Raw genomic sequence first — 17524 nt, 5'->3', positions numbered from 1 at the left:
GCTAGTGCATGACTTGTTTTAACATTTGCATTACATAACCAACTACATTTACAAGCTTGTTGGTGTGTGATCAAATTGCGTGGTAGCTCAACTGATCGAGCGTTGCACTTGCAATGCAAAGGACCATGGTTCGAGCCCTGAACAGCACGTGAATCGACACATGAGCCAAAGTGGCATAAAAGTTTAACTGGTCCTGCTCGAACGGGATTCGAACTGATGTCGCGGGCTAATGAGGAGGCTAAAGGCTACAGCCTCTAGCATCAGTCGCTAGTACGTCTCTTGAGGACGAGGGAGTGAGGTTTACACACACCGCACAGCTAACATGTACCAGCTGGCTCCCGTAACACAAGCACCATAAAATGACGTGGTTGCATCAGCAATTGAGTTTTCGTCTCACATTTGCTTTTTCAGACACTATCGGTTAGGTTTAGGTTTAAGGTTTAGGAAAAGGAGGTCATTTTTGTTGATTTAAAACTTGATTTTAAGAACCTTAAAAGCCTCATCCGTTTAGGAGAACATTTAACTCGCTTTTAGCGCCACACGGTAAGACATTTCACCTCGGGAAGAAGCCACATATTATAATTTTGTAAAAATGTTGCCGTAGTTGCCGAAAATGCTGCCGTTTTGCATTTTCTGTATTTCAATACAACATTTTTCATTACAAATTATATTAGCAGCAAAATAAATTAAAACGTTTTACTGAAATATGTCGATGAATTTGAGATGTTATTAGGATTTGGTTTGTTCCTCTTTTGCTCTAATATCAAGAGCGCTTGAGCTTCTATGAACAAAAACTGCTAATCAGCACGATTTGAGAATGTACTAAAGAGCATCTTGTGTGCTTCAATGGACGCACGTGAAACCTGCTCGCCCCGCTCCAAAAGGGACTAGAACCAGCGTCTCTGGCGTGGGAGGCAGGTGTGCTAACAAGGAGGCTAAAGGCTACAGCCTCTAATGTCAGTCGCTAGTGCACCTCTTGAGGTCAGGAGAGTGAGGTTTACACACTGCACAGCTATCTACCAGCGGCTCCTGTTACACACGGAAATTTGTTTACATTTGACTGATGAACCTAGAAATGGTGTAGAATCTGGCGTAAAATTGGAATGTTTTAAACGATTCAAAACCATAAAATGTTCCGTTTATATCCGGATTTAAATGACCAAAAAAAAACACATTTTCAATGTGGTCTCAGACTTTTGGACCCCACTGTATGTTCGAGAGCTGTGGCAAGAGCTGTTCACTTTTGTTACAAATCCAATTCCTAAATACTGAAGTATGAAGTGCAACAAAGCTGTGAAAACTACCTCAATATCGTTTCTTTTTTGATTGTTTTCTTAGAAAAATATACACAGAGTAATTCTTGCTTGACAGCACCCCATTCCTGGGATTACACCAGTTGGAAATATGAATCAGAGGTGGAGAGTTGAAATGTTTCTCTTGCCAAGAGGCACTCAGGACAGAAATTATACAAAGCATCATTGTCAGCCAAAGCAAAAGATTCCCAGAAAATAAAACAGTCTAATTTGTCTTTTAAGCTTTGCCAAAACATGTCTGGTCAAACCCAACTTTCCCTCGTCTCTGACATGGTTTCTACCCAGATATTGATACTTAACACCCTTTTCAAAAGCAATATTGAAGCATAGCTTCAAAGTGTGGTCCATCGAAGACCTTAAAAGTTCCATTTACATGATCACTGCTCGTGTTTACATGTTTTAGGTAACCATCATCACATGACACTTTGCGTTTTGGAAAGTATTCCAGATTAAGTCATTTTTAACAACAAAACCCCTTTATTTGTTATCCTTAAACAGGTTTATGAACATGTACAAATGCTATTTAACACCCATAAAAGGTTCTTCAATGGTTCAGCAAAGAACCCTCTTCTTATCAAGAACTATTTCAGCTTTTTGGTCTAATTATGTCTCTTGCGTTATAGGTTTTTCAGATCAGTCAGGGTTTTTTAAAGCAACGGTACATAATTTTTGCTCACGCCTGTATTGTTTCAAACCTCTGATGCTGTTCTTTTCTCTGTGGAACGCCAAAAGAGAATTTTCAAAGGATCTTCATGCAGCTCTTTTCCTTACAAGCACAGTTCATAGTTACAGTACCACGTCTGTCAGGATCCAAACATGACAACAACCAAAAAACACCATTAAGTGTTTTGACTTTTGCGTCAAGAGTAATGAAGACATGCGATAGCTTTATGTTAGAAACAGATTGAAATTTACGTCGTTATTCATAGAAAATCTCCCAAAATATTTCAATGAATATCCCCCCGTTGCAAATCTCAAAAGAATCAATAACACTCTGGCGTCGGTGAAGACAAATCTGCGACAAACGTAATTTTTAAATCGTGAACGTGATCACGGATTTACATTGTATGGCAAACGCATCAAGGGAGCCGAATCGTTTAAAGGGTAACTAAACCCTAAATCAACTTTTTTTAGTTAATGATCTGTAAGCATGGGGCTTTATTAGTACTGGTCATTGATTCAAGTAATTTTTTTGACATTTGTGTATAAAGTGTTTTAATTCTACAATATATGGTGTAAAAACGTCTGAGTGCTGCCCTCTTCAGGTTGAACGGTGGCTACTGCAGCTGAATTTTCCTATTGGCTGTTGCGGTACCTCGTGACGTAAGCAGGTTCCAGCTCACCACGCCAGATTCATGTACATGTCGTCTTGCGACCGTGTGAGGAATAATAATAACATAGAGTCTGACAGCAGCTGTCAATTAATCCATCACTACGAGTCTCAGGTGCCCCCCTCCCCCCCGCTCAGCCCCACACTCGATTCGTTCCCTCTATCCCCGCCGGGGTCTGCCCACTTTTCCAGCATTTTCAAATATTTCTAGTGGGTGGAGTCAGACTCTGAGCAGGTGTTTAGTTACCCTTTAAGTGAATCAGTTCTTTCGGACAGTTAAATGAACCAGTTAAAATAAATGATTCACTTGTATTGAGCATTGGGAACTTGAGTGAGTCGGTTCATTCGGATGGGTTCATATAAATGAACTAGTTCACAAAAATGATTCACTGATTCACTTGAGGCTCCTGAGAAGCTTCAAAGGGACTTTGCCAGAAATTTATTTCTTAGTTAATTGCTGCTGTTAATTACAATATTTCGACTCATTTATTAAAAAAAATTAAAAAAATTTAAAAACATGGTATTTTCTAGTTTTATAAGTTTATTTTCATGCTAACACTTTACAGTAAGGTTCCATTCCTTAATATATATATATTTTATTTGTATTTTTTTACTGTATTTATTCGTCTTTGTTTATGGTCGTTAATAAAAATACATTGACATTGACGCTTTTCACCTGCCAATCATTTTGCTCGTTCTCATAGTGTTGTATCTGAAGTGAATCATTGAGGCTGTGATTCATTAAGTTTGTCAGTTGAGGGTGCTATTGTGCCACTGTTGAATTTCACAACAACAGAAACAAACAATGCTGCTCTTTTGCTCGGTTTGGTCTCAAAATTATCTTCGGAGGGCGGGGTTTTCGAATGAGGGGGCATGGCTAACTCAACGGCTCAGTCACGTGAAAGCTTCAGAATGCTAAAATCCCAGATGTGTATGACTTTCTTTCTTCTGCTGAACTCAAATTAAAATTGTTAGAAGAATATCTCAAATCTTTCGGTCCATATAATGCAATTAAATATTGATCTGTTTCTCACCCACACCTATTATATCACTTCAGAAGATATGGATTTAAACACTAGGGTCAAATGGTTTACTTTTATGCTGCCTTTATGGGATTTTTGGTTCTGGTCACCATTCACTTGCATTATATGGACCTACAGAGCTGAAATATTCTTCTAAAATCTTCATTTTATTGGTGTTCTGCTGAAGAAAGAAAGTCAAACACATCTGTGATGGCATGAGGGTGAGTAAATGATGAGAGAATTTTCATTTTTGGGTGAACTGTCCCTTTAAGATCGAGTAGCTTGTAGCTTGTAGCTTGGGACAACAGTTTCAAAGTAGCTTCCCCAAAACCGCACAAAGTAAATACAATAGCACACAAGTTGTATGGACTACTTTATGGTGCTAATTTTGAAGAAAAATTATAATAATAAAAATAACAGCAAACGGGGTTTGGAACAGCATGAGTGTGAGTAAATAATGACATAATTTTGATTTCCTTTTGACATCCTTTAAAACCCATAGATGAACGCTTATTTTTATGAGTGTACAGGTTTCATCCTTTCATTAGAAAAGTTTTTTTATACTATTATAGTCTCTGGACCAGTTGCGGAGCATAAAAGCTGTCAAAAGCACCGTTAACCAATCATTGTTTTTGTAATGATCATTGTACTGATAAAAGAGACTGTTGGTGGATTTGACCGTTTTAAGCTGTTCAGACATACAGGATTAAGAGTTAAGTTTAGCCCTAGTCCTTTCTGAAACATGCTGAAAGGGGATGCCCAGTCCGGTTCATTTCCTGTGGATTTGTATATATTACACAGTATTAATTCCAAGTGTTTATGCCAGTCAGAAACACAACAGTCAACATCTGCATTTCTCCATGTTAGTTTTATATAACTACTTTAACCTTACCTTTCTAGACTGTGGTCTAAATAAATAACTCTAAAGTAATTAAGGACACAACTACAAATGAGGTTGGAGTCACGCCGGGATCGCCCTAAACACATCTTTCCTTCAAAGTTACGGTGGAATTACCGTAAAAACAAGGCAACAGCTAAATGGAGCGTGCAGCCATTTTACATGGGTCAATACCATTTGCATTCAGGAATACCTTATGAACATAAGTGAATTGTTAACAGATTTTTAATGCATCCAATCTTGTCGCACACCATCAAACGTACCGCAACGGATTGAACAAGTTTAAATGAACAGTAAATATTGGCCTCCATTGTAGACGAGACATTTGTCTTTCATTTGTTGAAGATATTTAGGGCACTTTGCCAGTGGTGAAACCCAGTAAGCGATTAAACTGTGTCTAAGCTCACTAACCGGATACAGAACATGATCGTTTGCTTCAAAAGCACGATCAGCGTCATCTATGCAAATAAAACAATGACAATCACTGTAAAAAAAATTTTTTAAAAATCTTAATCAGTATTTTGGTCTTACTCATGCATTTCTAACAAATTTCCATCACATTTAATTGTGTAATGTTTAACTAAATTAATTTAATAAAATGTAAAATACTCAGTTGAACTTGATGAAATTTTGTTATGAGATTGAAATGCGTAAATCTTAAAATATTGTTGAGTGTATTTTACAGTTAATCTATCTAAATAGTGTTAAAAATTGATAAAAACTATTAATAAGCTAACTGCAAAAGATATTAAGGTATTTAAAAAAAAAAAATTAAATTTAGTTTACTTTTCTCAGCATTGGAGAATTGTTTTGTTTTGCTTTGGAAGTTGCATGTTGGGATGCTTTTACTGGAAAACAAGACAAAAATACAAATAAATATATATATATATATATATATATATTATTACAATTATTATATATATACATATATATATATATTATTATTATTATTTGATATATATATATATATATTATTATTATTATTATTATTTTATATATATATAAATATATATATATTATTACTATTATTTTATATATATATATTATTACTGTTCTTATATATATATATATTACTATTATTTTATATATATTTATATTATTACTATTATTATATACATATATATATTATTACTATTATATTATATATATTATTACTGTTCTTTTATATATATATATATATATATATATATTTTTTTTTTTTTTTTTTGTGGAGTGGAGTGCTTCAGTATGTAGTTGAGCTGAAAGTATTGCAGCAGTGTGTGAATGCGGATGTCTGTGTTTGCGTGTTTGTGTGTGTGTTGTTACATTTCCCGTGTCAGCTCTTCACTATCTGTGGCATCCAGTTTTGGCAGTGTTGGATTTTTCACACCAACAGCAGAAATGTGGATGCAGTGCATCTGTGTTATGGATTTAACGGTATTTATTGCAAAATGCTTTTCATTTAATTTTAGAGTTGTGAGGGAGACAGAAACGTATTTATTATGTCACGCTTGTGCCAAATGGAATTTCTAAAGTCGGCTGAATAAACATACCCAGCGTAAAACAAAATGTGGCTTATTTGTCTTTTCTACGTTTCTAAGTTCTGTTTCCTGTTTACAGTGAACTACCAGATGTGTAGACTGCAGATATACAATGCTCCAACTTCATGACACAAACAGAATAATTCAATTCTGGTGGGAGAAAACGTTGGGTGATCTTGTTGATGAAGTTTTTGGGGTGAAGTGGGGACTTCACATGTGTGACTGTCAAAAAAATGCAATGCTGAACCAAAGTATAGCTAATAATTAGACCAATAAGGATGCACCTGCGCATAATAACTTACATATGCAATGGAAATAGTAGCCTATTAAGAGGGAATTTCACAAAAACATGTTTAGGTCGTATTTCCCACCAAAATCAAAAGAAATGGGACATTTGGACATTATTTGCATGACAATTAAACACATTCTCCCTAATAATTTCCATTAGATTCTCATTGGATGCAGTATTTTAACTGGATAACAGTTAAAGAAACAGTGCGTTAACGAGGAGGCTAAAGGCTACAGCAGTCACTAGTGCGCCTCTTGAGGCCAGGGGAGCGAGGTTTACTCATACCGCACATCTGTCATGAACCTGCTGGCTCCCATTACAAAAGCACATAAAGGAAGCATACAGTAAAAGTAGTCCATAAGACTCCAGTGGTTTAATCCATGTCTTCAGAAGTGATATGATAGGTGCGGGTGAGAAACAGATCCATATTTAAGTCCTTTTTTACTGTAAACATCTACCTTTTAACCAGCCCCGACCAGTAGGTGTCGTTATGCATGGAGAGTGTTAATCGGCAAAAAACTCAAATAGAATAATGTGGGGGTGAAAGTGAAAGTGGAGATTTATAGTAAAAAAGCCACTAGAGTCAATTGGATTACTTATATGCTGCCTTTATATGCCTTGTGGAGCTTCGAGTTCTGGTCTCTATTCACTTGCATTGTATGGGCCTACATAGCTTCCTCTAAACTTCATTTGTGTTGAGCTGAAGAAAAAAAATCACACACATCTGGGGTGGCATGAGGGTGATTAAATGATGAGAGAATTTTCATTTTTGGGTGCACTGTCCCTTTAACAAAATGTTCAAGAAAGAAATAGGCTAGATAAAACAAAACCTTCACAGAAATGGTCATTCATCTTTTGCAGTGAAAACGTTGGACAAAGCACTACGTGACCACAACTACAAGTGTTGCCAATGGCAGTAAACATTTACCACATTGTGGGGCTGACTATCAGATCTGGGTTATTTCACTCTGTGGGCGTCATTCAGACCAGAACAATACTGGGGCATATCGCTATTACAAGAGTAATACCTCTGAAACTTCAAATGCACTGGGTGAAATCCGGTTTTGTTTAAAATCTTTGAGCCACAGTAAACAACTTAGTATTGGTCAAAAAGAGCTCCAAGATTCAAATCTTTCTGAAAGTAGCACAATCTTGGAAAGATTGGGGTGACGGTCTGTTTCTTCGCACTTTCACCACACATGAAAACAGCTGAATGGACTGCAACTGCTTCACCTTAAATGACATGCTCACATTTAAACTGTAAAAAAAAGCATGCCGTTTGTAAACGTCAACACACTAGAATAGATTTGTGGGCTGTTTAGTCAACACACATGTACACCAATCTCACGAAACGTATATTATATATGTTATGCACTCACCTAAAGGATTATTAGGAACACCTGTTCAATTTCTCATTAATGCAATTATCTAATCAACCAATCACATGGCAGTTACTTCAATGCATTTAGGGGTGTGGTCCTGGTCAAGACAATCTCCTGAACTCCAAACTGAATGTCAGAATGGGAAAGAAAGGTGATTTAAGCAATTTTGAGCGTGGCATGGTTGTTGGTGCCAGACGGGCCGGTCTGAGTATTTCACAATCTGCTCAGTTACTGGGATTTTCACGCACAACCATTTCTAGGGTTTACAAAGAATGGTGTGAAAAGGGAAACACATCCAGTATGTGGCAGTCCTGTGGGCGAAAATGCCTTGTTGATGCTAGAGGTCAGAGGAGAATGGGCCGACTGATTCAAGCTGATAGAAGAGCAACTTTGCCTGAAATAACCACTCGTTACAACCGAGGTATGCAGCAAAGCATTTGTGAAGCCACAACACGCACAACCTTGAGGCGGATGGGCTACAACAGCAGAAGACCCCACCGGGTACCACTCATCTCCACTACAAATAGGAAAAAGAGGCTACAATTTGCAAGAGCTCACCAAAATTGGACAGTTGAAGACTGGAAAAATGTTGCCTGGTCTGATGAGTCTCGATTTCTGTTGAGACATTCAGATGGTAGAGTCAGAATTTGGCGTAAACAGAATGAGAACATGGATCCATCAAGCCTTGTTACCACTGTGCAGGCTGGTGGTGGTGGTGTAATGGTGTGGGGGATGTTTTCTTGGCACTCTTTAGGCCCCTTAGTGCCAACTGGGCAGTAAAGAGGATCAAACACAGTATTAGTATGGTGTTCCTAATAATCCTTTAGGTGAGTGTATATGTTATATTTGACCACAAATGCAAATAGAAGATTTAGCCTATTTTTAAGATCCGTGCAATGCAATTTAATAACAACATTTCATCAGTTTTAATTGTGTAACTTTTAGGGGTGGGTAAAAATATCGATTTTCTGATGCATAGCGATATCTCGATATCGATTCTTAAATCCCATGATAAATCTTTTACTCTATGCACAACCCTCCAGTCACTTTGGAGAGGAAATCACTCCAAAGTGACTTACAGAGCACTTATTACCCCCCGGAGCAACCTGGAGTTAAGTGTCTTGCTCAAGGACACAATGGTGGTGGCTGTGGGGATCGAACCAGCAACCTTCTGATTACCAGTTTTGTGCTTTAGCCCACTACGCCACCACCACTCCACTAGTGGAGTATTCAGCAGCAAGATCCTTTCACTCTGTGGAGAGGAGTAATAATAATAATAATAATAATAATGCATTTAATTTATAAAGCGCTTTGCACACTCAAAGTGCTACAACACAAATCCAAAAAATATACAAAAGCAAAATAAACCTCAACAAGGAAGAATAAAGTGAAATAAAGTACAAAAGCTGATACAAATCAAACAAAGCAATTTATGCAACCAAATCGAGACCCGATTTGTTTAATTCATGTTTAAAAATGTACTTATATTTAACAATAAAATTGTGCATTATTGTACTTATTTCAGGTATAAATATCATTAAATGTAGCAATAAATGAGTACATTAATGAGTATTTAAATGCACTTTTTAATGCACTTTTTCTCCAATTGAGAATTCTGTTAAAACAAATGCCATTGGACTGTTGAGTCATGAGAGCAACCAATGAACTTTATACTCAATGGTAAGACACACCCCCCTCCCACGTGCCACTCAAAGAGGATGTAAGACGTCCAGTCATTGGACGATGTTATGAGCAGTTTACGTGATATTATTGAATCTGCAAATGAGAAACGGATGCGAAGAATAAGAGAAGTTAATGCTGGCTCAATCACTGTTGCTGTGAAACGTTGAATGCAACCCTACCTGAGCACGCACACTGATCTGTGTCCAGGATGGGAGCTGTAATGTGATGCTCTCAACAGGACCAGCCTCCCGACCCGCACCCCGACCTGAAACACACACAGTACCCGCCATATGCCTCACCCAACTTCACCGCTTGTGACGTCACCAACCCATTAGGTTCAAATCGCTCCAAACCGGTGCTGTTCATTTGTGCTTGGTTTGTGCTGATGTGTGCCATTAAAAGAAACAAAATATATGCAAATATGTCCCTCCCTTAGATATAGCAAGACACTTTTCGTGAGCAGTGACGTCACTCCAAATCGCTCCGAACCGTTGCCGTTCAATTGTGCTTGATTTGTGCTGTCTAGAATGTCTTCTATGTGTCTAGAAGACATTCATTTAACAGCTGGGGTCATATAGATGAAATGTCTGAATGTCTGTGATTTTTGCACCTTCAAAAATAGCCACTTGCATTTTAAGGACCTACTGAGCTAAGATATTTTTCTGTTTTTCTTCAAATGTGTTCTGGTGAAGAAAGAAAGTCCTACACACCTGATACATCATCAGGGTGAGGAAAACATTTGAGAATTTTCATTTTTGGGTGAACTATCCCTTTAAAAACCTAATCTTTCTGGAAGAACATAAAGCTTGCTTTTAGCGCCCCTCTGTGGACATTTCACCTCAAAACTGCAGCGATTCGTGTAATGAACCACCCAATTTAATTTTGCAATGGTGCCACAGTCACATAATTTTCATGAGGTCAGGCTGGACTCTTCAGAAGGATCTGCAGTGCAACAGGTGCTACACCCGGACAGGAACAGCACAAAGTTTGTCAAGATTTCCCACAAGTTGCTCTCATATCCTTGAAGATTTCGAGCCGTTTAGAAAGTGATGATGAACTGCCCCCCTAATGTCGCTGCAGTGGCGACCACAACAATGTGATCAGGATGCCGACACGAAGCAGAGGGGTTTAGTATCATCCTGAAGGGGTGACACTTCTCTCCTCCCCTCGCGGATGGTGGTCTTCCATCGACCCCTCCGTGTTTCTGGGGGATGGCAGGGCTCTCCTCCGCCTCTGGCAGCGGCTCCATCGCTCCAGGCGGTCGGGGAGTCCAGTCCCCACTCGACTCGCGGATGCCGGTAGGTCTACTCCCTCCCCCGGTGGATGGCAGCGGCGCTCCCCTGGGTGGACAGCAGTGTCGAGGACTCCGCGACGGGCATCTCTCCACCTTCCCGGGTTTCGACACCAGTGTAAAGGGATCAATGGAAAGGAGGAGGCGAGAACCGGCTTGACAATATAAATAACAGTTTAATTAGTAAACTTAATACAAGGACACAAACACAAACATGACGGACATGTCCGTAAACTATCTCTCTCTCTCGTCGCACCACCGTCTGCCATCGGCCTTTATCCCTCTCCAAGGCTTAATTAGCCTGATAAGGGACCGGGTGTGTATGATCACGACCCGGCCCCGCCCTCCGCCCTGCCACAATTAGCGTACTTGTATCGATCTCAGTGATCCGAGATTAGGTAAAGATGGCTCAGACACCCGGATGAGCGGTCTGATATGTGACTGTGCGGATGTTACTGAAACATATCAGACCACAAGATGGCGCCACTGACCAATCACAATTGAGATTTCCAGAGAGCTGTGTAAATATATATATACAAATAATTATAAAGGTCGATTCCTCACATTCTCTCAAGTCGGAGAGTTGAGAGAATGGTTTGATCCAGGTAAAATTTCCCATGTTTTTACTATAGTTATATTATAGTAACTATGTTTTTTGGCAGAAGCCATAGTTTTAATGCAATTAACTATGGTGTTACTATAGTAATATGGTGTTAATATACCATATTATAACCATGTTGGTTTTGTGGTTAGTATGATTTACAGTACTATAAAATATCATGGTGCTACTAGTGTTACTGTAGTGAAACAATGGTTCATTTTTATAATGTATGGTTGGGGTTAATACACAAACACGCTGCAGTGATGCCCCTATTATATATGTTAGTATTTAATCAGGGGTGCAATTAGCATCTAACACCATTTGCACTTTTTTTAAACTTTCTTTCTAAAAATGAAAGCTTGTTTTCATAGTACACCAATCTCTTTTATTTAGAAAGATTTGTTTTTTCATGAATTGTCTCGTTTTTCAAGGAGATTTCGATTTTGCATTATACTGTATGACCCCATTAAATTCCTGACTGACGATTTAGATATTAATTAAATTATATATTATATCTACACTGAAATTGCATGAGATGCAATTATTGAGTCCCCAAATGACAATAGCCAAAATATTCTGTTCATGTGTTAAACTTGCTATAGTTTACAATCACTGACAGGGGTGTAAAAAAGTACTCCTAAATTATACTTAAGTGAAAAGTCAATGGAGGGTTCAGCGGAGGAGGACAAACTTTGTGTCTCTCATTTCAAACAATTATTTGATTTATGTTTCTTGTTATTATTATTATTATTGTTATTGTTGCTATGGGAATATAACATAAGGAACATATGTAAATGTCAACTAATTATAATAACATAAAGCAGTATTTTAAAAGAAAGCACAGGCTTATCTTAGGTTTAGTTAAGTTAGAATTACTTGATTTTGGTTTTCAAAGAGAAATAAATGTTAGTGTGGCACAGGTGAGTCTCAGGTGCTTTGCAATTTGAGTTTCTTCTAGGGCTCAGTATTTCTCTATGAAAAACTGCAATGCGGTATTTAGCTTTTTTCATTGTTCAATCTTCCACTAAAACGATGATATAGGCATCTGAAACAAAGTGTGCGGTTTATTTGCCAAAGAAATGTGCGCTTAAACAACTGGCACTATGGATTTATGAAGTTATGCAAATTCCTTCGTGTCTGACGTCATTTTGAAAGGGCATCCTCGAGTCGGATGTCTTCGCACACTTGTATTAAAGATTGTTTTGGAAGAATTTTGGAAAATTATGTAATATTTTTATTTTAAAGATGATGATTTGAAATGTAAAGTAGTGGGCCTGCATATTGTTATTAGGCCTGCTAATTAGACTATACTGGGCAAATTAAATATATATATATTTTTTTTCACATTTTACAAGCACTGAAAACATGTAACTTCTTGCTAAAGGAATAGCAATTTATGTAAAATGATTTTCTCTGGCAATGTTGGTGATTTTGTATTTTTTATTTATGTGACTTTACACATACTCTTTTCTACGGAGAACGGCAAAAAAAAAAAAAAAAAAAAAATATATATATATATATATATATATATATATATATATATATATATATATATATATATATATATATATATATATATATATATATACAAAAAATACGATGACGTCACTGGCCCAGGCAGGTCTGTGACGTCATCGTATTGAAGAAGCGGCAGCTGGCAGGAGCGCGCTCACACACACGGACAGGAGACGGGATCATGTAGCGGGTTCCGTTATCGGTGTTTGATAGTATATAACGCTGGACGGCCCGTTTGATCAGGATCTGATGGAGGGACCCGCTGCGACACTGCCCGGGGCCGGCGGATGCGCTGCGCTGACGGAGGACGCAGACGCGGTGGTCGGTGCGGGATGCGGGATGGACGCTGGAGATCTCGGTATGCGGCTTTCAGTTGACATAGTGGTCGGATTTCTTTTGCCAAACCATTTAAATTGCATTGCCATAAGACAACACCGTGCTAATCCGTGCATGGTATCAAAAATAATCTTTTTAGAGTATTTAATCTCCTGTGTAAATGCATGTACATTGCATTTCTATAAAAATACAAAGTGGAACAAAATGTCTTACCATGGCATTGTTAAATGTGAAATTCTGTTTGAAAATTGTACTTGTTTGTTTTGATTATTAGGGGGTATTTTGGGGGTTCTGTCCCTCATTCTGTTCCACACCGTTTTGATTGGATTCTCCAAGTTGGATTGTAAATGAAGAAAACTAAAATGCATTTGCATTATAAGCTTTGTAATGTGAAGTTTGGTTTCAAAGGAGGATTCAGCAGGTGACCTGAACTATGTCAAACCTCAATGCTGAGCGTGCAAGTCTCATGCAAACAGACATGCTTATACCTGTACTGCAGCTTTGCTTACAAGCACACCTTCATGCTGCAGGGGAGATCAGGCACACTTGACGTGTTAAGAAAACTTGGGAACCATTTTAACAACAATACTCAGGGGAGGCTTTAAAGTCAACATGAAATCAAAATGAATTCTAGTTACTTTCTTACTTCATTCATGTTCCTGGTCTTAATGTACTCAATTACTTAGGTGTTACTCAAAATAGCCCCTTAGAGTAAAGGGAGGGACACGTATATTTTTAATACCATGGTCAGTTTTGTGGTTACTATGGTTTTACTTCAAGAAATGTAGTTCAACTATGGGTACTAAAGTAAAACCGTGGTTAATTTCCATAAGTGATGTATAAAGGTATTTTGGGAACCCAAAATCATTTCAAGGATACGCAATTATGAGAAAATACAAACTATTGCAAGGGAATGAGAAACTTAACGCAAAACTAATGAGGGAGAGAACAAAATGTGAGGGAATGCAAAATGTATTGTGGGATCACAAGACTCTTGCGGGGGAATGCAAACATATTGCAAAGGAACACTAAACTATTGTGAGTGAATGCAAAATGATTGCAGGTAAAGCAAAATGTATTGCAAGGGAACGCAAAACTAATATGAGGGAACGCAAATTGTATTGCAAGGGAACGCAAAGTTAATACAAGGGAACGCAAATTGTATTGCAAGGGAACGCAAAGCTAATACAAGGGAACGCAAATTGTATTGCAAGGGAACGCAAAGCTAATACGACGGAACGCAAATTGTATTGCAAGGGAACGCAAAGCTAATACGAGGGAATGCAAATTGTATTGCAAGGGAACGCAAAGCTAATACGAGGGAATGCAATTTGTATTGCAAGGGAACGCAAAGCTAATGCGAGGGAATGCAATTTGTATTGCAAGGGAACGCAAAGCTAATACGAGGGAACGCAAATTGTATTGAAAGGGAACGCAAAGCTAATACAAGGGAACGTAAATTGTATTGCAAGGAACGCAAAAGCTAATACTGAGGAACGCAAATTGTATTGCAAGGGAACGCAAAGCTAATACGAGGAACGTAAATTGTATTGCAAGGGAACGCAAAGCTAATACAAGGAACGCAAATTGTATTGCAAGGAACGCATAAAGCTAATACGAGGAACGCAAATTGTATTGCAAGGGAACGCAAAGCTAATACTGAGGGAACGCAAATTGTATTGCAAGGGAACGCAAAGCTAATACGAGGAACGCAAATTGTATTGCAAGGGAACGCAAAGCTAATACTGAGGGAACGCAAATTGTATTGCAAGGGAACATAAAGCTAATACTGAGGAACGCAAATTGTATTGCAAGGGAACGCAAAGCTAATGCGAGGGAATGCAATTTGTATTGCAAGGGAACGCAAAGCTAATACGAGGGAACGCAAATTGTATTGAAAGGGAACGCAAAGCTAATACAAGGGAACGCAAATTGTATTGCAAGGGAACGCAAAGCTAATACGAGGGAACGCAAATTGTATTGCAAGGGAACGCAAAGCTAATACAAGGGAACGCAAATTGTATTGCAAGGGAACGCAAAGCTAATACGACGGAACGCAAATTGTATTGCAAGGGAACGCAAAGCTAATACGAGGGAACGCAAATTGTATTGCAAGGGAACGCAAAGCTAATACGAGGGAATGCAATTTGTATTGCAAGGGAACGCAAAGCTAATGCGAGGGAATGCAATTTGTATTGCAAGGAACGCAAAGCTAATACTGAGGGAACGCAAATTGTATTGAAAGGGAACATAAAGCTAATACAAGGGAACGCAAATTGTATTGCAAGGGAACGCATAAAGCTAATACGAGGGAACGCAAATTGTATTGCAAGGGAACGCAAAGCTAATACTGAGGGAACGTAAATCGTATTGCAAGGGAACGCAAAGCTAATACAAGGGAACGCAAATTGTATTGCAAGGGAACGCAAAGCTAATACTGAGGAACGCAAATTGTATTGCAAGGGAACACAAAGCTAATACAGAGGAACGCAAATTGTATTGCAAGGAACGCAAAGCTAATACGAGGGAACGCAAATTGTATTGCAAGGGAACGCAAAGCTAATACGAGGGAACGTAAATTGTATTGCAAGGGAGCATAAAGCTAATACGAGGAACGCAAATTGTATTGCAAGGGAACGCAAAGCTAATGCTGAGGAACGCAATTTGTATTGCAAGGGAACGCAAAGCTAATACTGAGGAACGCAAATTGTATTGAAAGGGAACGCAAAGCTAATACAAAGGAACGTAAATTGTATTGCAAGGGAACATAAAGCTAATACGAGGGAGCATAAATTGTATTGCAAGGAACGCAAAGCTAATACTGAGGGAACGCAAATTGTATTGCAAGGAACGCAAAGCTAATATGAGGGAACGCAAATTGTATTGCAAGGGAACACAAAACTAATACAAGGGAATGCAAATTGTATTGCAAGGGAACGCAAAGCTAATAGAAGGAACCCTAAACTAATGCAAGGGAACGCAAAGCTAATACAAGGAACGCAAATTGTATTGCAAGGGAACGCAAAGCTAATACAAGGGAACGCAAATTGTATTGCAAGGGAACGCAAAGCTAATACAAGGGAACGCAAATTGTATTGCAAGGGAACGCAAAGCTAATACAAGGGAACGCAAATTGTATTGCAAGGCAACGCAAAGTCTAATACAAAGGAACATAAATTGTATTGCAAGGGAATGCAAAGCTAATACAAGGGAACGCAAATTGTATTGCAAGGGAACACAAAGCTAATACAAGGGAACGCAAATTGTATTGCAAGGGAACGCTAATGCAAGGAGCATCAAAGCTAATACAAGGAAACGCTAAATTGTATTGCAAGGAACGCAAAGCTAATACTGAGGGAACGCAAATTGTATTGCAAGGGAACGCAAAGCTAATACGAGGAACGCAAATTGTATTGCAAAGGAATGCAAAGCTAATACAAGGGAACGCTAAACTAATGCAAGGGAACGCAAAGCTAATACAAGGAACGCAAATTGTATTGCAAGGGAACACAAAGCTAATACTGAGGGAGCATAAACTGTATTGCAAGGGAACGCAAAAGCTAATACAAGGAACGCAAATTTTATTGCAAGGGAACACAAAGCTAATACAAGGGAACGCAAATTTTATTGCAAGGGAACGCAAAGCTAATACAAGGGAACGCAAATTTTATTGCAAGGGAACACAAAGCTAATACGAGGGAACGCAAATTGTATTGCAAGGGAACGCAAAGCTAATACAAGGGAACGCAAATTTTATTGCAAGGGAATGCAACGCTAATACGAGGGAACGCAAATGTATTGCAAGGGAACGCAAAGCTAATACAAGAGAATGCAAATTGTATTGCAAGGGAACGCAAAGCTAATACAAGGGAATGCAAATTGTATTGCAAGGGAACGCAAAGCTAATACAAGGGAACGCAAATTGTATTGCAAGGGAACACAAAGCTAATACGAGGGAACACTAAACTAATGCAAGGGAACGCAAAGCTAATACGAGGGAACGCAAATTGTATTGCAAGGGAAGGCAAAGCTAATACAAGGGAACGCAAATTGTAATGCAAGGGAACACAAAGCTAATGCAAGGGAACGCAAAATGTATTGCAAGGGAACGCAAAGCTAATACGAGGGAACGCAAATTGTATTGCAAGGGAACGCAAAGCTAATAGAAGGGAACGCTAAACTAATGCAAGGGAACGCAAAGCTAATACAAGGGAACGCAAATTGTATTGCAAGGGAACGCAAAGCTTATACAAGGGAACGCAAATTGTATTGCAAGGAACGCAAAGCTAATACAAGGAACGCAAATTGTATTGCAAGGGAACGCAAAGCTAATACAAGGAAGCA

The 17524-nt window shown here is 38.5% G+C and overlaps 1 protein-coding gene across 2 annotated transcripts in view; it reads left to right on the top strand.

Moving 5' to 3' along the window:
• Positions 1–12984: 12984 nt before the first annotated feature.
• The window catches only part of LOC127645321 (phosphatidylinositol 4-phosphate 5-kinase type-1 gamma-like), a 74154-nt gene continuing 69614 nt past the window's right edge, over positions 12985–17524 (top strand). For both annotated transcript variants that reach the window (XM_052128900.1, XM_052128901.1), the window contains exon 1: positions 12985–13202. In XM_052128900.1, coding sequence (XP_051984860.1) covers positions 13094–13202 — 109 coding nt within the window. In that variant the 5' untranslated portion in view covers positions 12985–13093. The remainder of the gene's footprint in view (positions 13203–17524) is intronic.

The sequence above is a fragment of the Xyrauchen texanus genome, chromosome 6, assembly GCF_025860055.1.
Source record: "Xyrauchen texanus isolate HMW12.3.18 chromosome 6, RBS_HiC_50CHRs, whole genome shotgun sequence".
Classification (NCBI taxonomy): Eukaryota; Metazoa; Chordata; class Actinopteri; order Cypriniformes; family Catostomidae; genus Xyrauchen; species Xyrauchen texanus.
This window is presented reverse-complemented; position numbering and strand designations above follow the sequence as displayed.